The 24,522-nt window shown below is 52.6% G+C and overlaps 2 protein-coding genes and 2 non-coding genes across 12 annotated transcripts in view; 3 read left to right on the top strand and 1 right to left on the bottom strand.

Annotated features, from left to right (window-relative positions):
- The first annotated feature begins 66 nt into the window (after window positions 1–66).
- Window positions 67–2,280, top strand: PRR22 (proline rich 22). Its single transcript, XM_027547401.1, has 3 exons — window positions 67–615; window positions 714–776; window positions 1,163–2,280. The coding sequence occupies exons 1-3, from the start codon at window positions 486–488 to the stop codon at window positions 2,260–2,262; spliced, it is 1,293 nt and encodes a 430-aa protein (XP_027403202.1). The 5' UTR covers window positions 67–485; the 3' UTR covers window positions 2,263–2,280.
- Window positions 2,281–4,147: 1,867 nt separating this feature from the next.
- Window positions 4,148–4,227, top strand: LOC113896738. Its single transcript, XR_003512110.1, has one exon. It is a non-coding gene; the product is annotated as a small nucleolar RNA U2-19 (small nucleolar RNA).
- A 190-nt stretch (window positions 4,228–4,417) lies between these two features.
- Window positions 4,418–4,487, top strand: LOC113896737. The gene has a single exon (XR_003512109.1). It is a non-coding gene; the product is annotated as a small nucleolar RNA U2-30 (small nucleolar RNA).
- A 1,842-nt stretch (window positions 4,488–6,329) lies between these two features.
- Window positions 6,330–24,522, bottom strand: part of CATSPERD (cation channel sperm associated auxiliary subunit delta) — a 37,300-nt gene continuing 19,107 nt past the window's right edge. For 6 of the 9 annotated variants that reach the window (XM_027547395.1, XM_027547391.1, XM_027547393.1 and 3 more), the window contains 8 exons: window positions 22,110–22,223; window positions 21,200–21,289; window positions 20,451–20,509; window positions 19,686–19,764; window positions 19,162–19,214; window positions 16,113–16,187; window positions 14,260–14,388; window positions 12,184–12,914 (listed from right to left, as the gene is read on the bottom strand). In XM_027547395.1, coding sequence (XP_027403196.1) covers window positions 12,266–12,914; window positions 14,260–14,388; window positions 16,113–16,187; window positions 19,162–19,214; window positions 19,686–19,764; window positions 20,451–20,509; window positions 21,200–21,289; window positions 22,110–22,223 — 1,248 coding nt within the window. In that variant the 3' untranslated portion in view covers window positions 12,184–12,265. The other 3 variants (XM_027547392.1, XM_027547398.1, XM_027547399.1) reach the window with 3 other exon arrangements.

The following is a 24,522-nucleotide window of genomic DNA, read 5'->3' as shown; positions in this document are numbered from 1 at the left end:
CCTTGGCCCTCTGCCATCCCCACCCCCAGCCCCGCCTCACCCCTTCACTCATTCACCAGCCCTGTGCTGGCCACTGCTGGTTCCCAAAAGGCCTTGACAACAAAGAAGGCATCAGAGCCCATGAGATGGGGCCTCATCCTACCTGAGTGTGGATCAGGGTGGGCTGCCTGGAGGAAGGGGCCTCAGAGCTGACGGGCAAGCCATGCTGGCAGAGGTGGAAGGCAGCAGACCTCACCCAAGGTCCACCATACCCTCTGTGATGCCCGTCTCTGGCTCCCTTGGTTTCCTGGTCCACCCCTGCCCACTCCCCACTCCGCCATTACCCGGAACCTCGACTGGTGGGCGGGCCACAGCCTGGAACCCGCTGCCCGGAGTAACCGGACAAACAGAACTCCACAGGACTCTGAGCCTGTTCTCTGGGTGGGCCACCTGTGCTCCCCACCTGCTGCCCTCCTGGCCCACCTGGGTCAGGCCCCCGCCTCCCTATGCAGCACCCCAAACCCTTCTACGCACCCACAGCTCCCCAAGAAGGCTTCAGTCCCCAGGGCCTGGATGCCACTGATGGGCTGGACAGCCAGCCCACTCCCGCCTGCACAGAGCCTCTGTCCGCTGTGGGTATGAGTCGGTGGCGGAGGGCGTGGCCATGGGGGCAGGGACTGGGGCTCTGTCCGCCAACCTCAGGACCCCACCTGCCTGCCTGCTTTTGTCCACAGGTTCCTCCAACCTGTACCACCCCCCAACCCCGGAGAAGGAGGTGTTCCCAACCCCTCCAGCAGGTACTGGCCTCCCGCCAACCCTTGAGGACTGGGGAGTGGGCGGGGCCATCCCGTCCCCACCCCTAACCCTAGATGGCTTCCCACTCCAAAGCAAGGCCAGTGTCCCTCATCCCCTCGAGGGGGCCTTGACAGTAAGGCAGGCCTATGACTCCTGTCCCTCAGTCAGTCCCCAAAGCCAGGTCTGTGTCTCCAGTCCCCCATCCCCCCTGATGAGCCCCCAAAGCACATCCTGGGTCCCCAGACTGGTAGATAAACCCCCAGAGGCAAAGCCTATGTCCTCATCCCCCAAATGGACCCCAGGGTTGGTCCGTGTCCTGTGTCCCCCTGATGTGCCCCCCAGGCAGGTCCCAGGACCATCCCTCTGAGGGCCACCCTCCTGGCCACAGGTTTCCAGATGGCGCCCTGCGGGTGCTTCTTTGACCCCCGCATCTACCGAATCGAGTGGGCTGCCACCGACTTCGGCCAGTCATCCCTGTACAAGCTGGTGGCCGTGGGCGATGGGGGGCCAGCTGGGGCCCCCACCTCGCCAGGCACTTACCTCCTGGAGCCCCAGCACTACCTCAAGGCCCCGGTGCCACCCCCACCGCCCCCACCATACCCCCACTACCAGCCACCGCCCCCTGGGGGCCCCCAGTACCTCCTGCCGTACTTCCCGCCTGAGGGGCCGGGGCCCGAGACCGTGGGCTTCATGGGGGATGGGGGGCCACCCGCCTTCGTGGAGCTGCCCCGGCCCTTGATCAAGGAGGGCCTGGCACCACCACCACCCCCCAAGGAGAGCAAGCTGCCCCCGCTGCTCATCACGCTGCCTGCCGAGACCGCACTGCCCCCAGGCACCTATAGCCACCTCAAGGGCCGCCTGAGCCAACTGCATGGGCCCGGGGAGCCCTTGACCTTCCCAGTCAAGGAGCCGCCCCCCAGCCCGCTGTACCCACCGGTCTCCACTGAACCCAAGGCAGCCGATGCCGAGGTGGCCCCACTGGGGGCGGGCGAGGCCAGGACCCTGGAGGTGGCCCGGGCCTTCACGCTGCCCGAGAAGGTGCTGCTGGAGGATGCAATGAAGCTCTTCGACTGCCTGCCGGGCAGTGCCGAGCCCGAAGGGGCCCCACGCAAGCCCCTGGGGCCTGGGCCAGCCCTGCCCGACAGCGGGGGCGGCGGTGACGACTCCTCTGGTGACATCCGCTCGCTGCACCTGCCAGACGAGCTGCTGTCCTTCGACTACAGTGTGCCCGAGATCCTGGACACTGTCTCCAACGTGGACTACTTCTTCAACTTTAAGGCACTGGACGAGGAGCCGCTGCCCCGTCCGGGGCCCCCTGCCGCCAACACCACAGCCTCTGCCCCCAGGGCCGAGCCCCCTGGCAAGAGGAAAGCGGGCAGTTCCACCACCAAGAAGGGGCGGCAGGGCAGCAAGGGCAAGCAGGCCACGGGTCCCACGACTGCTGCCTCCTCAGGGCCCCGGCAGGACCTGGGAGCCACCCCCCATTAAAGCGGATTTGACCTCTCAGTGCTGTGTCCGCCCAGTGGCATCAGGGCCATCCCCACATCCTCCCTGTTGTACAGTGGGCCCCAGGCCACGGGGTGAGGCCCTGCAGAACCCCGAGGGTGCTGGACTTACAGAGCAGAGTGGGGGAACCCTAGATTCAGATTTGGGATTCTAAATCTAGCCATAGAGAATCCACGTCAGCCGGCACTTTGGAGAGGTGGGAACTGCAAGAATTTCACTTCTGTGTTTGGGAAAGTCAGGGCTGCCCAGAGATGAGCAGGGACTGGCCTGGAGACACAGCATATGCGGGAGTTAGGGAGTGGCCTGCATATCCCGGACCATCCCTCTGAAGCACACTATGGGTAGGAGGGGGGAAGGCCTTAGAGAGGCCTGCGGGCTGGGCTCAGCCTCTACCTACCTGGCAGGGCAGGTGTCGCCAATGGTGAAGGGGCAGGCCCCCACCCATGTTCATGCAGACAGCTGGGGTGTGGAGGTAGGTGCTGGTTGGAGGAGCGGCACCTGAGGCCTGAGGGTGGGGGCTGGGCAGGGATGCAGGAGATGGTGCCCGCCTGGTACACGGGTGGCTGAGAACAGGCCCGCATGTGATGGGGCGTGCAGAGTGCACCTGCAGCCCAGGTGAGGCCCGAGGCCTGGGTGGGCGTGCCTGTTCCAAGATGGGCAGGGGGCTGCGTCCCCTCATTGGACCCAGCTGCGCGTGGTAGGCACGGGGAGCCTGGGATTTCAGTTCTCACACCTGTTCCCTCCTGCCTGGGCTCCTCCCGCTGCATCTACATGGCTCCCACCCCTGTGGGTCCCAGGCCAGGCTCTCTTCAGCCCTTCCCACTGGAGAGTCTGGAGCAGCTGCTGTCCATACCCTCCCCTGAAATACTCAAGGTGACCCTGAAGGGGGTGACGTGCAAGGAGGTAAGGAGAGTTGGGGGCTTCCCTAGTGGCTCAGTGGTAAAGAATCTACCTGTCAATGCAGAAAACAAGTATTTGACCCTGGGTCGGCAAGATCCCCTAGAGACGGAAATGGCAACCCACTCCTGTGTTCTTGTCTGGAGAATCCCATGGACAGAGGAGGGTGGCGGGCTACAGTCCACGGGGTTCCAAAAGAGTCAGACACGACTTAGCAAGAAAACAAACAAGGAGAGATGGAGCACACCTCTGGAGTGGGCCAGCCCTGCCTGCTTCCCTCCCCTGCAGGAGTAAGGGTCCAGGTTCAGGGCTGCGTCTCAAGGGCTTTCACTCTTGGACTCTGCTGGGAAGCTGGGGGGCTTGACTGGGATCCAGGAGATGTCGGGGTGGGGGATGCCATGTGCTGGCACCACATCTCAAGCCTACAGGGCTCGTCTCCCTGAAGCCTGTTTCAAGGCTCAGGGAGGCGGGGGCAGCCCTAAGTCTGCACCTGCACTTACTGACTCTCCTCTGAATGGGACATGGGCCGAGAGAAGCCAGGAGCTCACTTCCCTCACCTCCCTTGGAGCCCTCCTCCCTGCAGCCGTGTTAACGGGTGTTTTTGAGATGCACATGAAGTGCCCCCAGTGATGGGGAGCCCCTGGCAAACAAGGTGGATGCGAGGGGAGGAGCTTGGTTTTCTGTAAGATTAATGTGGACTGAGGATCGTGAAGCATGGCATCCCATCTCATGACCCCCCCCATCAGGCCTGGAGGGTGGATGGGACAGAGCAACTCAGCCCCTGATGGTGGGACAAAATGACTAGCTTGAACCTGGGCCCATGTCAGTGAAAATACCGAGTCCTAACCACTGGACTGCAAGGGAAGTCCCCGTATTAGGCAATTTAAATGACCATGGCATGGAGGGGGTGCTTCCCTGGGAGTGGTTAAGACTCCAAGCTTCTTCTCTGAGATCTGCTCTTACTGAAGTGGATCAGTGATGAAAGTAGCCAAATCTGAGCATCAGAAGACCACCCAGTGTATCTGATGCATGATCTCTGTAGTTCTGAGAAGCAAAAGAATAATTTAAAATAAGGGGTATGAAGGGGGGTGTGTGTGTGTGTGTGTGTGTGTGTGTGTGTGTGTGTGTGTGTGTGTGTGTGTGTGTGTGTGTGTGTAGGTGACTGGATAATTAAGGGGCTTATTGGTGGGTAAGTGAGAGTTGGTTGTGGGTGTGCTTGTATGAAAGGCTGATCAGTTCTGACCAATGATGAAGATTTTACTGCAGAACTTTATATAACTATGAAGGTTTCTACACTTGATCTGAGCTCAGAAAAAAAAAAAAAAAAAGACTTCAAGCTTCCACTGCAGGGGGCATGGGTTTGATCCCTGGTCAGGTGACTATTAGGGCTTCCCTGGTAGGGCAGCTGGTAAAGAATCCACCTGCAATGCAGGAGATCCCGGTTCGATTCCTGGGTCAGGAAAATGACCTGGAGAAAGAATAGGCTACCCACTCCAGTATTCATGGGCTTCCCTGGTGGTTCAGACAGTAAAGAATCTGCCTGCAATGTGGGAGACCTGGGGTCGACCCCTGGGTTGAGAAGATCCCCTGGAGGAGGGCATGGCAACCCACTCCAGTATTCTTGCCTAGAGAATCCAGGACAGAGGAGCCTGGCGGGCTATAGTCTATGAGGTGGCAGAGAGTCACACATGACTGATCAACTAAGCACAGCACACACCACAGGGAACTGTTAATAAGATCCCACAGGCCTCCAGCCATGGCCCAAAACAAACAGAAAGCAAGTAAATGACCATGGGATGTGTTCTTTTAACCTAAGAGTGATCAAAAAAGTTACAGAGAAAATTCTCAGTAGAATGAGACGGTGTCCTGCACCATCTGGAATTTGAAGGATGTGTGGGAGAGGGAAGCCCACTGAACGGAGGGACAGACTGATCCAACATACATATACATCTATGTGTACAGTGCATATGTACATGTATACATGCCCATATATGTATCCACGTGTGCACATTTATATGCTTGTATGTGTGTACTTGTAGATAGGTGTGTTATTTACATCTATGTTCACATGTATTTATCCATACATGTACACATGTGTAATTGTATTATACATACACTTGTGTGACACATCACCCACATATATACGCATGTGTTTACATGAATGTGTATCATACATGTACACACATGTATGTATATTGCAGATATACATCACACACGTGTGCACTATCCACACAATATCCACACATATACAATATGCATGCACACACATGCACATTATCTACACACATGTATGTGAATGCCTTGCTGCTGCTGCTACTGCTAAGTCGTTCAGTTGTGTCCAACTCTGTGCAACCCCATAGACGGCAGCCAACCAGGCTCCCCATCCCTGGGATTCTCCAGGCAAAAATACTGGAGTGGGTTGCCATTTCCTTCTCCAATGCATAGAAGTGAAAACTGAAAGTGAAGTCGCTCAGTCGTGTCTGACTCTTTGTGACCCCATGGACTGCAGCCTACCAGGCTCCTCGGTCCATGGGATTTTCCAGGCAAGAGTACTGGAGTGGGTGCCATTGCCTTCTCTGATGTGTATGCCTTACCCATGCTATGTACATGTGTGTACATTTCTCTGCATATATATATGCACACCATCTGTACCTGTATGTATGCCTAACCCATGTACATATAAAGTATGTACTATGCTTCCAAATCTTATTCATGGACATCCCACAAGTCTACGTGTGTTCATTTGTATATACGTCAGGGTTTATCAACAGAGATGGACTCTCAGGTCTCATCCTTCTCTAACAGAACTTATCATGTGTCTGATATATCTCAGGGGCTGGCAGATGAGCACACCACATGCCTGGGTGAGCTCATTGCTCCAAGCTCCTGTTCACTAGTTTTTTTTTTTTTTTTGGCCATGCTGAATGGCTTGTGGGATCTTAGTTCCCAAACCAGGGATCAAACCCCTGCAGCGTGAAGTCCCAACCACTGGACCAGCAGGAAGTCCCCACCAAGCTCCTGTTCACTAGGACTTGGGCTGTCCCCCTTATCCTTATATCCTTACACATGTAGGTGCTATAGTTAAGAGGGACTCTGATGCCAGGATGTCCAGGGAGGCTGATGGGTGTAGAAAAACCACAAAACGCGAGTGATACATGCTGCCACTAGCTATTTTCATAAACCCTTTACAACAACTCTGCCCTCTCCCTGGCATTCCCACCCTCCACAGGTGCTCAGCACCTGCCCCAGAGACATGCACAAGACTTCCTGCATCTTTGGTACAGTCTGACCCAGAAGCCGTTCCCCTCGAGGCCCTGCTCGGTGTGCAGCAGCTGGGGGATCATGTAAGCCAGCCAAATGGACAGCAAGGTGGCCGCCGTGAGCAGGACAATGGTGATCTCCGGCGGGAAGATGGACAGTGGGAAGGCCCCGTAGACGTAGACGCTGAAGGTGGTCTCCAGGCGACAGTAGCTGCGAGGGGTGGGTGGGTGGAGTCTGTGGGGCACCGCCTTCAGGGGCCCCGCCCTTCACCCCAGCAAGCTTTTTTGTTTTGGCAGCTCTGCTCAGCTCGTGGGATCTTAATTCTCCAACCAGGGATTGAACCCGGGCCCTCCGCCGTGAAAGCAAGGAACCCTAACCACTGGACTGCCAGGGAATTCCCCAGCAAAGATTTTAAAACCCACAGGAATGACAGCTGGGCCTGGAATGGTTACTCGGGACACTGAGTTCCATTCATACCCACTTCTCTCTCCTCTGATCTGTCATCCTCTTTGTATTTTGCAGAGGTCACATTTTTCCCCAGGGCCCCTGTGGTCCCCTGCTCTTGGGACAAGGGGTCTCCCCTCCATGCCCAGGCTATCTTGGGGGTGGGGCAGAAGAGGCCAAGAAACTGTTCATCACACAGAGGGGGTGTGACGGGGGCCACAGCATCCCTGAAGTGGGGGTAGCAGGATGGAGGGAAGGGCACCCAGGAAAGGGGACCCAGGGGGCGAGTAGCCAGGGAAACTGCAGGAGGCAGGTGGGGGGAGGGGAGGGGCTGAGGCTCCCAGGCAGGCCCCTTCCCCCCACTGGGTGCCCCCAGGGTTTCCCCAGCCTTCCACCCCTGACGTCCCAGAGGTGGTCTGGTCTGGGGCCCCTAGGGAAGGCAGGGTCCCCCCAAGCTTTTGAGGGTGGCTTTTGTGTCCATCTGGAGGGGAAATGTGATGGGGGAAAGAATGCCGCCCACGTTCCCCCTCCCAGTGGGAGATGCTCACGATTTGATCCAGCACAGTGGTGAATATTACTACTACTCAGCTCTTAGGGTAGAGGTGGGGTGCCTGGGAGGCCAGGCCCATAACCTGGGTCAGTTTCCATGGCATTAATACTCTGGCCAGTGCTGATTTCAAGTTACCAGTGGGAAGTCCGCCGGCTTGCAGACTCCCTGAATATCTGAGGGTTAGTGCTTGGGAGCCTGTCTGTGCCCACCAGTGAGACATAGCCATGGGGGTGACTCTGATTCCACAGGGTAGGGATAGGGGTGCTTCTGGGCATTGTTATTCCCCTTAGGGCCTGCCGTGGTCTCTGAATAAAGATTTACTTAGCCAGTGAACAAATGCCATCCACGACTTAAAGTATCACTCTTCCCGGGGATGGTCTGAGCTGTTGGGGGATTCAGGTTTATCCAGGACCTGCCTAAGGGTGGCAGAAAGTGGGCCCCACACACGTGTGGGACCTGCCCTGGAAGCGCCAGCTGTCTCCCCAGAGGCCCCCGGTGCACAGTGACTCCCCTCATCCACTCACCTGTAGGATGGATCCACGATAGAAATGAAGAAGATGTAGATGCCATTTCTTTGGTCGAAAACAACCTTGTTCTCTGTTTGGCCTCCCAAGATCTGATATGGGACGTCAGGCCATCTCAAGGGTTCATGGTAGTTGGGGTCATGGCAGCTTATGTAATTCTGGGGAGGAGGAAAAAGGTGTGCTCGCTGGCCCCGGGGGTTGGGGAGGACTGTGGAAGCCCTCTGACACACCCCATGGCACACTGCCATCTGCCAGCATCTGTGGCTGTGAATCTAGGGCCAGGTGCCCGCTGGGCAGGCCAGCCAATTTGTGAGTGTGGATCCGTCTTCCAGCCCTCCTCCTTCCTGGTCTGCCCAAGCTTGAGGTGGGCTGCAGGCATAGTAACTCCTCTCCCCAGGGTCCCCTGCAGCTCTGAGTCTGGGGGTGAGTCTGATACATGTGCTCTTGGTGTTTGTTATGAGCTGGGTTGAATTCCTCCCCAAATCATATGGGGAAGTTCTAACCCTCAGGGCCTTGGGCAGTGTCCTTATTTGGAGATGAGGTCTTTTAAAAAATTAATTTATCTATTAATTTTTGGCTATGCTGGGTCTTCATTGCCCCTTGGGCTTTTCTCTAGTTTAGGAGAGCAGGGGCTACTCTTTAATTGCGGTACAAGGGCTTCTCATTGTAGTGGCCTCTCTTGTTGTGAAACTTGGGCTCTAGAGCACACAGGCTTCAGTAGGTCTAGCTCGTGGGCTCAGTAGTTGCAGCTCCTGGGCTTTAGAGCACAGGTTTAGTAGCCGTGGGACGCACGGGCAGAGCAACTAAACCCGCACGTGGCAACCACTGAAGTCCATGTGCCCTAGAACCCATGTTCTGTAACAAAAGACGCCACTGTGATGAGAAGCCCATGCACTGAATGTGTGAATCCCCAACCCTATTCATGTTGATGCACCATCCCCTAGTGGGATAGTATTTGGAGGTGGGGCATTGGAAAGAGATTTGATGAGGTCCTGAGGGTAAGGCCCCTATAAAGGGATTGTTTCTTTTTTAAGAATTGACACCAGAGAACTAAAGCAAGGTCTCAAAGAGATACTTGCACTCCTGAGTTCACAGCAGCACCATTCACAATAGCCAAAAGGTGGAAGCAAACCAAATGTCCATGGACAGATGATGGATAAACAAAGTGCGGCTCATACACACTAATAGAGTATTGTAGGAGTTTCTGACACCCTCTACAACATGGATGAACTGTGAGGACGTGATGCTCAGTGAAATAAGCCAGACACACAAGGTCAAATACCATCTGATCCCACCCATGTGAGACCCCCTAGAGGAGTCAGATCCTTAGAGACAGGAGGTAGATAGTGAGGGTCAGGTGCCAGGGGGAGGGGACAGGAGTCAGTGTTTCATAGGGACAGAGTTTCAGTTTGGGAAGAAGAGAAAGTTCTGGAGATGATGGTGGGGATGGTTGCAGGACAATGTGAATGCGCTTAATGCCACTGAGCTGTGCACTTAAAAATATTTAAAATGGTCAATTTTATGTTATGTATAAGTAAGTGTTAGTCGCTCAGTCGTATCCGACTCTTTGCAACCCCATGGACTGCAGCCCACCTGGCTCCTCTGTCCATGTATGTTTGACCACAGTTAAAACAAAATTTTTAAATTATTTTAAAAATTTATTTGGCTGTGCCTGCTGTTAGTTGGCAGAGAAGGCGATGGCACCCCACTCCAGTACTCTTGCCTGGAAAATCCCATGGATGGAGGAGCCTGGTGGGCTGCAGTCCATGGGGTCGCTAAGAGTTGGACACGACTGAGTGACTTCACTTTCACTTTTCACTTTCATGCATTGGAGAAGGAAATGGCAACCCACTCTGGTGTTCCTGCCTGGAGAATCCCAGGGATGGGGAGCCTGGCGGGCTGCCGTCTGTGGGGTTGCACAGAGTCGGACACGACTGAAGCGACTTAGCAGCAGCAGCTGTTAGTTGGGGCTTCCCAGGTGGCGCTAGTGGTAAAGAACCCAGCTGCCAATGCAGGAGACCCTAGAAACACGGGTTGATCCCTGGGTGGGGAAGATTCCCTGCAGGATGGCATGGCAACCCACTCCACTAAGGTACGAAGGATCTGGTGACATGACCAGGGATTGAACCCCAGCCCCCTGCATTGGGAGCTTGTAATCTTAACCACTGGACCACCAGGGAAGTGCCTAACAATTAAGAAAAAATTTAAAAAATCTTTTGAGAGTAAAAGGGAAAAAAAAAAGCTGGATCACATAAAACCTATGTGAAATTTAATAAGGAGGACAGCTGCTTAGCCTAAAGACTCATTATTATTATTATTTTTTATAGCTAGCTGCACCCCATGGTTTGGCTAAGTAGCTACATAACTGCCCATCTAATGATCATGCTGGAAATGCAGGCATTGCCGCTGTATCTTGATAGAAAAACCCTCGGGGTTCTACAAAATCGCCCACCAGGGCTGATGGGAAAAAAGCAACTGGACAGTCTCTTAAAGGAATGTGTGCCACTTTGAATGAGACGGCTAATAAAAAATGTAAACACCAGCACAGTCAGAAAACAATAAAGTTACATGTGTGTGGCTTGTACTTTTTAAAGAAATGGTCAGAGAGGTGGTGCTTGGGTAACATCTGGAAGGCACAAAACGCCCAAGTTGTGAGTTGTACTTTTTACATTAAAAAAAAAATTCATTATAGGTTATGCGAAAGATTAAAAAAAAAACACCCAATGTCACCAACCAAATAAATTCTCAAACTCACTGGACGGAATGGGGAGTGAGGAAGGGTGAGGCTGCTGGCTCTGAAAACAAATAAAAATTTAAGGAGCCCGGGGTCGGTGCGGGAACCGGCTTCGGATGCGGGTAGCGCGCGCGCCCTGCTGGTGACGTGGCAGCATTGCACTGTGTTCGCGCCCTTGGTGTTGAGAGGCGGATGGCGCTGGAAACTACTGCGCACAAGCTCCCCTTCCGCACCAGGACCAAATCGACGTGTTCCTTTCATTATCACCAGAGCCCTCTTTGTCAGTCGTGTACCAACGCGCGTAATAGAAACAATCGCTGAGCAGAACCGTAAATATAATCAGCCCCTTACATAATGGGCATTTGGATGGTTTCAGAGTTTTGTACGTCATCAGCAGTGTGCTCCATGAACGCCTTGGTCCTGACATCTCTGATCGTCTGGTCATTCCCTTGGTAGAGGTTCCCAAAGGGTTTGTGCATCTTACATTACCAGCATCCAACACCCCAGCTATTCAGGGACTAAATGTTGTGTCAACCAACTAGAGGTCATCTGCTGAACTGTACTCCCAAAGGTGATGAATTAGGAGGCGGGGCCTTTGGGAGGCAGCAGGTCATAGTGGTGGAGTACTCCTGAAGGAGATTTTGTCGTTCAGTCACTAAGTCGTGTCCCATTCTTTGGAACCCCATGGACTGCAGCAAGCCAGGTTCCTCTGTCCTTCATTATCTTCCGGACTTTGCTCAAATGCATGTCCATTGAGTGGTGATGCTGTCTAACCATCTCAGCCTCTGTCACCTCCTTCTCCTTTTGCCTTCAATCTTTCCCAGCATCAGGGTCTTTTCCAATGAGTTGGCTCTTCGCATCAGGTGGCCAAAGGATTGGAGCTTCAGCAACAGTCCTTCCAATGAATATTCAGGGTTCATTTCCTTTGGGATTGACTGGTTTGATCTCCTTGCTGTCCAAGGGACTCTCAAAAGTCTTCTTCAACACCACAGTTCGAAAGCACTAATTCTTTGGCCCTCAGCCTTCCATATGGTCCAAATGTCACATTTGTACATGACTACTGGAAAGACCATAGCTTTGACTATACTGACCTTTGTCGGCAAAGTTATGTCTCTGCTTTTTAATACACTAAGTTTGTCACAGCTTTACTTCCAGTGAGCAAGTGTCTTTTTAATTTCACCACTGTAATCACTGTCTTAGTGATTTTGGAGCCCAAGAAAATAAGATCTGTCACTGCTTTCACTTCTTCCCCTTCTATTTGCCATGAAGTGATGGGACCAGATGCCATGATCTTAGTGTTTTGAATGCTGAGTTTCAAGCCAGCTTTTTCACTCTCCTCTTTCACCCTCATCAAGAGGCTCTTTAGTTTCTCTTCACTTTCTGCCATCAGAGTGGTATCATCTGCCTATCTGACGTTGTTGATATTTTCCCAGCAATTTTGGTTCCAGTTTGTGATTCATCCAGCCTGACATTTCATATGATGTACTCTGCATTTAAGTTAAATAGGTGGGGTGACAATATACAGCCTTGTCGTACTCCTTTCCCAATTTTGAACCAGTCAGTTGTTCTGTGTCCTTATAAAGGGACCTGGGCCTGGAGCAGGAAATGGCAACCCACTCCAGTATTCTTTCCCGGAGAATCCCAGGCCCATAGGAGCCCTGGGGGTGGGGGGTGGGGGTGGGGCGGGGCGGGAGGCGGGCGGCAGCGTGGCCACAGTCCACGTGGTTGCAGAGTTGGACAGGACTGAACACGTACCTGGGCGCAAACGCATCTGGAAGAGCTTCCCCACCCCTTCTGCTCTGTGAGGACACAGGAGGCGTCACCCATGAACCAGACCCCAAATCTGCTGGCGCCTTGATGTTGAACTTCAACCTCCAAGATCCGTGAGAAACCCATGCTGCTCTTAAAAGCCCCTGGGGTCTCTGGTGTTCGGTTAGCAGCAGCCTGAACAGGTCGAGCCGGCTCCCAGCACACACTGCGCAGGACCGGAAGTCGCCTTCCCAGGCGTGCCCTGGGACTATTCAAGAGCGCAGGCCTTACCTCACGGTCCCAGGAGAAGGGCGCTGTGTCGCCAGCCATCTTGGTGATGGTGGTCCAGTTCTGTGGCTGGGCACTGCAGCCTGCCGTGCTGGCCGTCAGGGAGTACGTGTAGGTGAACAGCCCGTTCATCTCCAGCAGGACATACTCGGCCTCCACCACCTCCTGAAACTTGCCTTCGCGCCACCTGGGACAAGGCACGTACAGGCGAGGCTGTGGGAGGCCAGGGGGCCCAGCTATGCTGGGCTGGTGAAACCATCTCGTCTGGGGGCGGACGCCTTCTCCCACCACCACCCCAAAGCTGACGCCTCTGGGACATTCAACCCTGATTCCCAGTGGCAGGTAGGGACAGCGGGCACTGACCGGGTGGGGGTAAGGTGGGAGAGCGGGTGTCGATTTAATTCTGGCACCTGCAGATATTCTAGGGTGATGAATTAGAGTTGTTCTAAATCCTTAATTTTGAGAGAATTCCCTGATGGTCCAGTGGTCAGGGCTCTGAGCTTCTACTGCTGGGGACCCAGGTTTGAGTCCTGGTTGGGGAACTAAGATCCTGCAAGCTGTGCAGCCAAGCCCCATGCCCCCCCGCCCCCAATTCTTATTTTTGAATGCACATTTGTCTCCTGCCAGGCTGGGGCTTACACCCTCCTCTGATGGGAAAGTTGAGTGTTAATCGCCTCAATCATGTCCAACTTTTTGCGAACCTATGTACTGTAGCCCGCCAGGCTCCTCTATCCATGGAATTCTCCAGGCAAGAATCCTGGAGTGGGTTGCCATGCCCTCCTCCAGGAGATCTTCCGGACCCAGGGATCAAACCCAAGCCTGTGCAGTGGAAGTGCTGGAAGTATGGAGTCTTAACCCCTGGACCACCAAAGAAGTCCCTCCGGAGATGCTCTAATGAACCTAAATGTTTCCACGTGTTTGAGGGTCCCACCATCATTCAGTTCAGTTCAGTCGCTCAGTCGTGTCCGACTCTGAGACCCCATGAACCGCAGCATGCCAGGCCTCCCTGTCCATCACCAACTTCCATCATTCAGTTGTCAACAGTTTAGTTCAATGATCCTCAGTGGGGGCAGGTTGGGGGTAGGATCAGATCAAAGAAGACAGAATCCATGGAAGGGGCCAGAGTGAGTGCACCTAAAAGGTGCCCCCCCAAATTCCTATGTGAAGTCCTAACCCCCCAAAATGTGACTATATTTGGAATTGGAAGCTTTAATGAGGCGATCGAGATGGAGCAAAGTCCTAAGGGTAGGCCCTGGTGCCATGGGAAGAGGTTGAGACACCGCAAGACACCTTGATCTTGGACTTCCAGCCTCTAGGACTGTGAGAAAGTCAGTGCCCGTGTGTGCCCCCACTACCACGCCCACAAGCCAGTCCAGTCCCTGGTGTGTTTTGTTAAAGCCACCGAGTTAAGACAGGGAAGGGGAAAGGTATCCAAGCTGGGAGCTGCGGAGGTAAAAAGGGTGAGGATGCAGCCTGGGCAGAGGGGTGGGGAGGATGGTGGGGGATTGGAGGGGTCTGGGGGGGTGTCTCACAGCTCCACCACTGGCTTCCACGGGATGTCATAGTAGGCGAGGAGGGGGCAGCCCAGCTTCTCATAGGGGTAATGCACCTCCAGGTCTTTCTTGGCCTGCTGCCCCTGGAAGTTGGGGTCATAGGCTTCCCTGTGGGAAACAGGACAGAGACATGGGTGAGCTCCCCCAGGCGCCCAGATGTCCAGCCACCCACCGCCCTGCTTCCTCTCTGCAGATGGGGTGGGCCACGGCCGTGGAGGGGTGTCTGAGCAGGGGACTCACAGCCATTGTCAACATGACCCCTGGGATGCCCCCGTGGGTGGTGGTTGACCTTCTAGGTCCTCTGAGCTTTGCTGTGGCACTTGATTGTGGGCAGATGCATTTCGGGATGTTTCTGTGAGCTTGTTCTCTGGGGCTGAGAAAGCAGTGCTTGCCCTAATGTGGGTACAGCCGGAGGGCCTGAGTGGAACAAAGAAGGGCCTCCCCCAGTGAGGAGGAAGTCTGCCTGTGGATGGCCTTGAACTAGAACAGCAACTTGTGCCAGAGCTGCCAGCCCCTCAGCCTCCCCCGAACCTCCACAGTCAGGGAACCAAGTCCTTAAAGTGAATCTCTGGCAGTCACTCTGTGTGTGTCTCTATCTTGCTCTGTGTGTCTATCTCACACACACATCCTGTGGCTTCTCTCTCTCTGGAGACCTTGATTCATACACTCTCGTGCACCCAGGAGGTCTGGCTGCAGCCTCATTGGTCAGTAAGCCCAGGAACATCAGTTTGTTAATAGCTTTTTTGTGTGTGGGGAGGGGGAGGTTTGATTATTATTATTGACTGTGCTGGGTCTTTGTTGCTGCTTGGGCTCCTCTAGATGCAGCGAGCGGGGGCTACTCTCTAGTTGCGGTGCACGGGCTTCTCACTGCGGTGAGAATTCTCTTATTGTGAAGCACAGGCTCTAGCACACGGGCTTCAGGACTTATGGCACGTGGGCTCAGTAGTTGTGGTTCCTGGACTCCAGAGCACAGGCTCAGCAGCTGTGGTGCATGGGCTTAGTTGCTCCGAGGCATGTGGGATCTTCCCGGATCAGGGATCGAATCTGTGTCTCCTACGTTAGCAAGCAGTTTCTTTAACACTGAGCAACAAGGGAAGCCCTGGCAGCACCAGTTTTGACTTCAGCTTTGAGACTTTGGATGGGGGATGGACTCTTGGCTTGTATTGCAGTGGGGAGAGCCAGGTCATATAAGACACACCAGTATCCTCCTATGCCAGGGGGATGGGCAGTGTGCACCAGTGTGGAATCGGCTCTCTGTGTCACCCTGCATAGAGGGTTCACCATGGCCAGCCACCCCCATTCCCCGCCTTGGCTAACTGTCTGATCAACTCCACTAGTTGGGGCAAGCAAGTGGCTGGGCTCCACGAGCTGGTGGCAGGCTGGGGAGGGGTCTGAGGCTGGCTCAGCAGGCAGCAGAGCCTGGGCAGACCTGGGCCAGGGACTCTGACACATCACACTGGTTCTCCCGCAGGCCTGGCCCCATCCCCTGCCTGTCTCCTCACCCCCTCGGATTCCTTGCTGGCCAGATAACAATTGGCATGGTATCAATTTTAAATCATTCTTTTTCTCTTTTCTTTAAATTTTTTTTTTCTTTTCCATTATGATTTAAGAATGATTTTTAGGACTTCCCTGGTGGTCCAGAGATAAAGACTCTGAGCTTCCACTGCAGGGGCACGGATTTGATCCTTGATCGGGGAACTAAGATCCTGCATGCTGCTCCAAATGGCCAAAAATTTAATTAAAAAAAATTAATTGGCCTTTGGCACATGCACACCAAATGGTCATGGGTGTGAGCGCACGCGTGTGACTGTGTGTTGGGGGGCGGGGCTCACCTCTCAATGATGTAGCTGTAGTTGTCCTGAAGGGCCACAGGGTCGAGGACTCCGTGGTAACATGCTGAAAGTTCACTGTGGGCAACAGAAGATGGTGAGATGCCGCCTGACCCCGTGCAAGACCAATAAATCGTTCCCTTTGATCGCCCCCATTGGTTGGATGGGGCTCTCTAAGATGCTCCAGGCTCATCTAGCATCTTCCCTGCCTGGCCTAGGCTCAGCCATTTCGCCAAGGAGCCCTAATTCCTTGGGTTGGAGAACGATGTTATACTTGGAAATCTGGGAGCTGGGTTTCCTGACTTTTGAGATGATGCTTTCCCTTTTTATCTTTGTACCATTACCATCTGTGCATATATCCTTAAGCAATATGGTATCAGCAGGGGGATTGGTTCTAGGATCTGCCACAAATAACAAAATCCCAGGGTGCTCAAGTCCCATAGTGGGGGCCTCTGTATGTGAGAGTTTTACATCTGCCAGTTCCACAGCCGAAGATTCAGTTAACCTAGAAGGTAAACACAATCCATCCACGGTTGGTTAAATCTGCGGATGAGGGACCCACAGATACAGGGGTCGACTGTAGTTTATTTTTGCCAGATTTTTTTTTTTCTTTTTTCCATGTTGCGCGCCTTGTGGGATCTTAGTTCCCCAACCAGGGATCGAAGCCTTGTTCTCCACAGTGGTGCAGAGTCCTAACCACAGGACCACCAGGGAATTCCCCTGATTCTGGATTTTGCTTTTTTAAAGAATAGAATCATGCTATGTGTTCTTTTCTGTCTTTTGCTAAGTCTCTTCAGTCGTGTCCGACTCTGTGTGACCCCATAGACGGCAGCCCACCAGGCTCCCCCGTCCCTGGGATTCTCCAGGCAAGAATGCTGGAGTGGGTTGCCATTTCCTTCTTCAATGCATGAAAGTGAAAAGTGAAAGGGAAGTCACTCAGTCGTGTCCGACTCTTCGCGACGCCATGGGCTGCAGCCCACCAGGTTCCTCCATCCGTGGGATTTTCCAGGTGAGAGTACTGGAGTGGGGTGCCATCGCCTTCTGATTCCATGCCCATGTTTGTATGATCCATACAGGTAACCCTGTCTCATGCCTTTTCACTGCTGTGACATTCTGTTGGATCAAAACTTTTGCACTTGATTTATCCATCCTCCTGTTAATGGCCATTTGAGTTGGCTTGCTTCCAGCTTGGAGCTATTAAGAATAATGCTGCTGAGAACATTCTGGAACCTGGGTCAGTGCAAATGTGCATGAGTGGAATTGCTGGTGGAAAGATATACATTCTAAAGCAGCTGAAAAAACACCACCAGCTATGTCTGGAAGTTCCCGAAGCTGCCAGGGGGTTCCCACCCTCAAGTTCTACTGCTACCATCCAGGCTTTGTCGCTATGCTGGTGAATAACCCTCTATAATGTGTATCATTTTTGTTTTCATTTTCTTACTGAGGTGGACAACCTTTCTTGCACTTTTTATGTATTGATCAGCCTTTCCCCCCACCCTCTATTTGGGAGTGCCTGCTCAAGCCTTTTGCCCATATTTTTCTCTTCGTTTGTCATTTCTTTTTTTGATTCATAGAAATTCTTTATAAATCCTGGATACAAGTCTTTTGTTCATTACACATGTGGCAAATTATGTTCTGACCCTCTTTAGGGCAGAAGCTTTGAAAAGATTGTTTTAAAATGCTTTCCTGCAATATATTCTAAATACATCATTGACTGATTCAATAAAGTGTTTCCATTTTGGGGGAAAAATGTGGTAAAATCATCCCTTGAGTTTATTAGTGCCCTTCTTCGGTGAAGTGCTGAGGCTGGCTCTTGCTAGCCATAAAATCCTCAGAATTTTGTGGGGCAGTAGAGACATGTCGGTAGCGATCAGTGGGCTCAGTGGGAGCATTTATACTGTAAGAATGGCAAAAGCTACCAAAGCAGGCTTCCCACCTACCCAGAACTCGCTGTTGCCCATTGACCAGCACACCACCGCCTGAAGGGAAAACTATGGTGATCTGACCAATCTTCAGGGTTCTTTCTTTCTTTTTAAAATTTCATGCTGGTGATTTTTCTTTTTTAAAATGTAAGCCACTGATTTTAATTAATTATTTATTTGTGGCTGCACTGGATTTTCCTATTCCTAGCTGCAAGTGGACTTTCTCTAGTTGTGGTGAGCAGGGACTACCCTCTAGTTACAATGCATGGGCTTGTCATCACAGTGGCCTCTCTCGTTGCGGAGTGGGGCTTCTAGAACTTGCAGGCTTCAGTAGCTGTGGCTCCCGGGCTCTAGATCACAGGCTCAGTAGCTGAGGTGCACGGGGTTAGTTGCTCCTTGGCATGTGGGATGTTCCTGGATCAGGGATCGAACCTGTGTTTCCTGCACTGGCAGGAGGGTTCTTTACCACTTAGCCACCACAGAAGCTCCCTTTTCTTCTTTTTTTTTTTTGTGGCAATTTCATGCTGGTGATTGTTCTTTTTTTTTTTAAATGTAAACCACTAATTTTTTAAGAAAAAACTTTAACCCCAAAGTTGCATGTTAATATTACACACAAACTGAGACATACTGCCTTTTAGCACAGTGTGCACATCCTTACATAAACTCAAATATTTACAGTTAAAACAATTTCATTTCACATGTGAACTTTCTGAAATACATACAAGCATTAATACTTTCCTTGGCTGCATTCCCTGCGGTAACTAGAGGCAAAGTTCCCCCAAATGTTCAGCAGGTTATTAAACACAAAAACTCAGCAATTGTAATCAAAATGAAGAACTCAGGGATTAAAAGGGAGAAAGAGAATGAGCAGAGGCTGAAGGAACAGAAAGAACAGCTGAATATCACCCAAGTCCATGGCGGGGAGGGGCAGCCACCTGCAGGAAACTCAAAGTTAATCTATTATGATTCCTTATTGAGCTGTTCCTCGTGGAAATGTTAAACATATACAAAAGTAGACAGCAGTGTCACCCACCTTTAGCAACTGTGAAGCAATGGTGACTGTCTCATACCGTCCCCAAGCCCCACTTTCCTCTCCCCACCCCTCACTTCCACCCTCCTGACACACTCACTTCTGAATGACGATCTTCTTCTCCAGGTCGCACCCCACTGAGATGAGCGCTGTCTGCAGGTGGGGAGACACGGGGCAGGGGAGAGGAAGGGGGTAAATGGGGATGCTGACCCAAGTCAGTGAGGACGCCCATCGCCTGGCCCCGGTGAAAGCCCACGAGGGGTCACACTCAACCCAACAGGGACTGGAGACCCTGAGCCTGGATGGAGATGCGGTGACCAGGTGCCTGGGACTCATGGAGTCATTCCCTAAAAACCTGCACCAGGTATGGGGTGCCATGAAGATCCCCCATTTGATAACTCCCAGCTGGTACACCTGCTCTGAGGATGGTGAGTCCTAAGGCACAGCCCTGGGGAAGATGAAGGGGAGGGGCAGCCACCTTGGCATCCGGGACAGGACAGCATCCATTTCCAGATCCTGAGTGTGAGCTCAGCCAGCCCCTTGGGGAAAGCTAGTGAAGGCCTGCTGCCGTTAGTCTGAACACGAAAGACAAAGAATATGAGATGGCAGAAGTTTGGGTCATACCAGTGGCTTAAGGTCCACACATGAAATTTCTTTGTTGGCGATGTCCAGAGTGATGGTAGATATTGTGGGTCTCTTTATGCTACAAGGCAATGGGAGTGTGTGTAACTGTAAAAAGCATCACTGATCCATCCATTCATTTTTCTATTCATCCATCTATCCATCTGTCCACCCATTTGTCTATCCATCCACCCCCCCCCCACCCATCCATCCATTCATTCATTGCTCCATTCATTCACTCATCTTTTCTCCATTCAGTCCAGAATATTGACCAAGAACCATGGGCTCAGACATGGTGGCACCACCCTCCCTCTAGTTTCTACCTCTTCTTGAGTCAGTTTTTTTAATTGATATACAATAGCTTATTGAAAAGAACACCTGAGCCCCAATTGTATTATCACCTTGCTGCATATAATGTTTTAACATCATTCTTTTAACAGCTGTATCCAAACTTTTTTTTAAACCCCAAACTCCTGATCCATCCCTCCTTCCCGACCACCCTCCCCCACTCAGCAGCAAGTCTGTCCTCCGTGTCTGTGAGTCTGTTCCTGTTTTTTAGATAGGTTCATCTGCGTCATATTTCAGACTCCACGAGTCAGTCACATCATATGCTATTTGTCTTTCTCTAAAGAGTTTTCAGTCATTCTTGCTTTACTGCCCTTGGATTAGGGGAGCCTGGATCTTGGTTCTGTTTTCCCCAGCTCCTGCTAAGGGAACCCTACAGAGACCCTGGGGCCACCTGCCACTACCATCCAGGTGGTGACATACCTGGAGGTGAAGTTGGGGTCAGCCCTGCCCCAGTGGTGCTGTTGCTTCAGGGAAATGTTCTGTGGAACCAAGAGAGAAAATGCAAAATGCAGCTACCACTGTGGGACAGCCCCAGGGTAGTCCTGGAATGGGGTTCAGGAGGAGGGCAGGACCAGGTGTGGGTGGGTGGTGGGGATGGATGGGTGTAGGGGAGTTGGGAGGAGGAGCCTGGGAGCCACCCAGCCCATCTCTGGTTCTCATTTCCTTCTAGAAGCTCATGGAAATGGACCCTCTTCCCAAGCTCCTTCATTCCCTCGCTGCCTCTGTCCTGGGGACCCACCGTGGCGTATGAATCAGTTTCCCCTCCTGTTTAACTATGATGTGACAAGGTCTGGTGCAAAGAGTTTGTTGTGGTCTGGGGTCAAGTCCAGACTTCCTGGTGTGACCCTGGCTGTGGCCTGAAGATCACCCAGACCCATATTTAAGTCAAGCCCCTCCCTGCGGCCTGTTTTGCCTCCTGATGCCTCCTCCCATCCCTCTTCTGGGGGACTGTCACCTGCCTAGGTGGGGAAGAGGCAGGGGCTTCTTCATACCCTGCAGCACCTTATCTGAATGTTTGTAAGGGAGGGATGACGGATGGAGGTCAGACCTTGAGGGACATCATCAGGTGACCCTTGACATCTGCAGGTCAAGGCCGAGCCCCTCAGCCTGAGGGTTTGGTGGGAGTGGGGGGAGGGGTACGCGGGGTGGGTGCGGGACAACGAGCTCACCAGTCTGTGCTTGGTGTTGCCATCGTAGGTGTAGCCGTCCTCACAGATGACCGCTTGCAGCCCCAGGGAGTGGGGGTTGCTCACCGATACCTGGGGGTGCGGAAACGGGAAGGGAGGCGCATGCGCTGTACGGGTGCTGGCAGGAGTGGAAGGGCACAGCTTGGGGGCGCAACAACCAGTGATCCCAGTGCCCCTTCGGACTGAAGACCCAGCTTGCTCCGCAAATACTACTGCAGGTTCCATCCCCAAATATGCCCTCCTTGTCATACATACCCCCTAACTGTGGCTCTGAGGCCCTCTGTGAGGACAGCCTGAGGCTGAAGTGCCACAAGACCCAGACTGGTCCCTCGTGCGCGGAGAGGCTCGTCCTGTGCAGGGAGGGGGCTTGAGGGGTACGGGTGAGAGCGCAGGGCAAGATCCGGCGGCCAGGCCGGCTCCTCTCTCGGGCCCTGGTCCCAGCTGACTGGACATCCCCTGGAATCTTAACATTGGACCATTCCCCTGTTTTCAGCTTGATTGCTTGCACCCAAGGGTCCAGGTTTGGACACCTGGGTTTCAGGTCCAGGGATGCCCACTTTTTCTCAGGCATGCCCTGCAAGCGGGAAAGCCAACGCTGGCTGAGCTGGGAAGAAAAGGCGTTTTTGGAAAGGGTCCGGGGCAGCTCCGAAGGGGGTTGGAGGACCAGCATAGAGGTACAGAGAAAGGAGGCAGGGTGGGCAGAGGGACAGCCACGGCGACACGTGGATGCTGGTGTCTGGAGGAAGAGGAGAAGTCTCTGGGGGCTTCGTGAGCCAGTGTCTCTCTGGGAGGATGCTAGGGAATTTCCAGAGCCTGGGAACTGTGGGCACGAGACATGAGGCCAAGGATGGCAGATGTTGAGACACTTGTCAAACAGATAAAGTGTCCTTACTAGTGGGACAGGTAACATGCCTGGCCGGGGTATCATTAGGGCCGTCAACTCCAACTGGCTGTTCATGTCAATGGTGTACATTTTGTTTTCAAATTCCCCTTGCAGAAGCTCCACCTAGTTAGAAATAAATTATGTTTAAAAAGAAAAAAAAATAATCCATCAATCTTTGGATCAATTAAATCAAGCCTCTGTTCCCCAAAATACAGAGCAAGTGGCCAGTGGCAGGTGGGGGGTCCCTAGGGATGGACCCTTTCAGTCTGGTAGGTGCGGCAGCCTGGGCTGGCACTCAAGCCACTCCCCACTGGACCCTGCACCCCTGGAAGACCCTGGAGGTCTCCCTAGTCACAGCCCTTTTTCTCTCCAGAAGTAGCCTGCCCCGCTTCCCGCCTGACTTCTGCAGTAATCACTTACTTGCGTTTCTTCCTAGAATGATTTTTATGTCTTTATTTATTTTAACTGGAGGTTAATTACTTTACAATATTGTGATGGTTTTTGCCATACATCAGTATGTATCGGCATACTGATGCCGATAGGTATACATGTGTATACAGAGGTATACATGTGTCCCCTCCATCCTGAACCTCCTTCCCACCTCCCTCCCCATTTCCTAGAATGATTGCCGAGTGCACATCCCTAGGGCTTCCCTAGGTGCTCAGTGGTAAAGAAGCCACCTGCTAATGCAGGAGACATGAGACTCAGGTTCGATCCCAGGTTGGGAAGATCCCATGGAGTAAGTAGGGAATGGCAACCAGCTCCAGTGTTCTTGCCTGGAGAATCCCATGGCCAGAAGAGCCTGGTGGGCTACACTTTAGGCGGTCACAAAGAGTCGGACACCACAGCATAGCACAATGCATTCCCAGATGACGTAACTTAGTTTTTCTGTTTGTAAACACTGTCTTTTTCAGTCTCTTCAACCTACAGTTTTCCCTCCCTTCCTTTCTTTTTCATTTCTTTCCTAGGCATCTTTAAAAAAAGAAAAACAAATGTATCTAGCAGCGCCGGGTCTTAGTTGTGGCACATGTGATCTTCGATCTAACTTGCTGCACAGGGGATCTTTAGTTGTAGCATGTGGGATCTAGTTCCCTGACCAGGGATTGAACCCAGAGCCCCTGCATTGGGAGGGTGGGGTCTTAGCCACAGGACCACCATGAAAGTCCCTCTATGCCATTGAACCTGTAGATTTCCCATCGTCTGGATTTTCCCTGGTGAGGTTCAACACCCGTTCCTCCATGCTCTGCCTTTTCTGGCAGATTGGCAGCTGGATCCATCAGATTAGGGCAGAATTGAGATGGGAGAGCAAGTGGGTGATCCATCTTCTGTAGGTGGCACCTAATGGCCGACTATCTCTCTTTTCCAACACTGAGCATCAGCGCAGGGCAATATTCTATCATTTTGTTTTCATATATTCACCAGAATAATTTTATGAGGAGACCCTTTCCCTGTGCTATTTGCTGACTCAGGAGAAGGTGTGGAGGACAAGTGGAGAAATTGTATCTTGTCTTTTTTTAACGTGGTTTTTGAGATCGTGTGTAGGCTGCCTGGTGTCCTAGGAAGAGAACCAACAAGTTGCTTCTGGTTCCAGACCTGGGGTTGATAAGGGACGACACAGTTAACTGAAGTGTTCTTTCCTGGCAACAGGGCTCATCGCTGCCCATGTGCATCCTGGTCTCCTGGTGAGGGTGGTGGTGTGAAGGTGGAGGTTCCTCCAACGCTGAGTGGCTGTCTCACCATCCAGACCCTGTTCTTTAAAAGTGAGTCACCGACTTCCCTGGTGGTCCAGTGGTAAAGAATCCACCTGCCAACTGCAGGGAACATGTGTTCTATCCCTGGTTCAGGAAGATCCCAGCTGCTGACGGAGCAACTAAGACTGTGCGGCACAGTTACCGAAGCCCATGCTGCACAGCCCGTGCTCAGCAAGACAGGCAACTGCAGTGAGAAGAGAGCAACTGGAGAGTAGCCCCAGTAGCACCATCATAAAAGGATATTTTGGACAAAATGTGCTTGACTGGGCTTCCCTGGTGGCTGCAGTGGTAAAGAATCTACCTGCCAATGCAGGAAACATGGGTGTGATCCCTGATCCAGGAAGATCCCACCTGCCGCTGAGCAACTAAGCCCGTGTACCACAATTATTGAGCCTGTGCTCTAAAGCCCAGAAGCGGCAACTGCTGAGCCCACGTGCTACAGCCACTGAAGCCCGAGTACTCTAGAGCCTGTGCTCTGTAACAGTAAGCCTGAGCACTGCAACTGGAGTGACATCCTCGCTCGCCGTAACTAGAGAAAAGCCCGAGCAGTTAGGAAGACCCAGCACAGCCAAAAACAAATAAATTTTTTTAAATGGCACTTCTTTTTTCTCATTCCACTGATTGCTGTGGTCCAAAGGCCCTTTGGAAATGGACGGTCTAATATCTTTCTG

The sequence above is a fragment of the Bos indicus x Bos taurus genome, chromosome 7 (genome assembly GCF_003369695.1).
Source record: "Bos indicus x Bos taurus breed Angus x Brahman F1 hybrid chromosome 7, Bos_hybrid_MaternalHap_v2.0, whole genome shotgun sequence".
Lineage (NCBI taxonomy): Eukaryota > Metazoa > Chordata > Mammalia > Artiodactyla > Bovidae > Bos > Bos indicus x Bos taurus.
Note: the sequence above shows the minus strand (reverse complement) of the source record. Positions and strands in the feature narration are given on the sequence as shown.

Coding starts and splice junctions, on each gene's coding strand:
- PRR22 (XM_027547401.1), top strand. CDS start 486: ATGCAGCACCCCAAACCCTTCTACGCACCCACAGCTCCCCAAGAAGGC. Junction 616..713: donor AGAGCCTCTGTCCGCTGTGG/GTATGAGTCGGT, acceptor TTTTGTCCACAG/GTTCCTCCAACCTGTACCAC. Junction 777..1,162: donor GTTCCCAACCCCTCCAGCAG/GTACTGGCCTCC, acceptor TCCTGGCCACAG/GTTTCCAGATGGCGCCCTGC.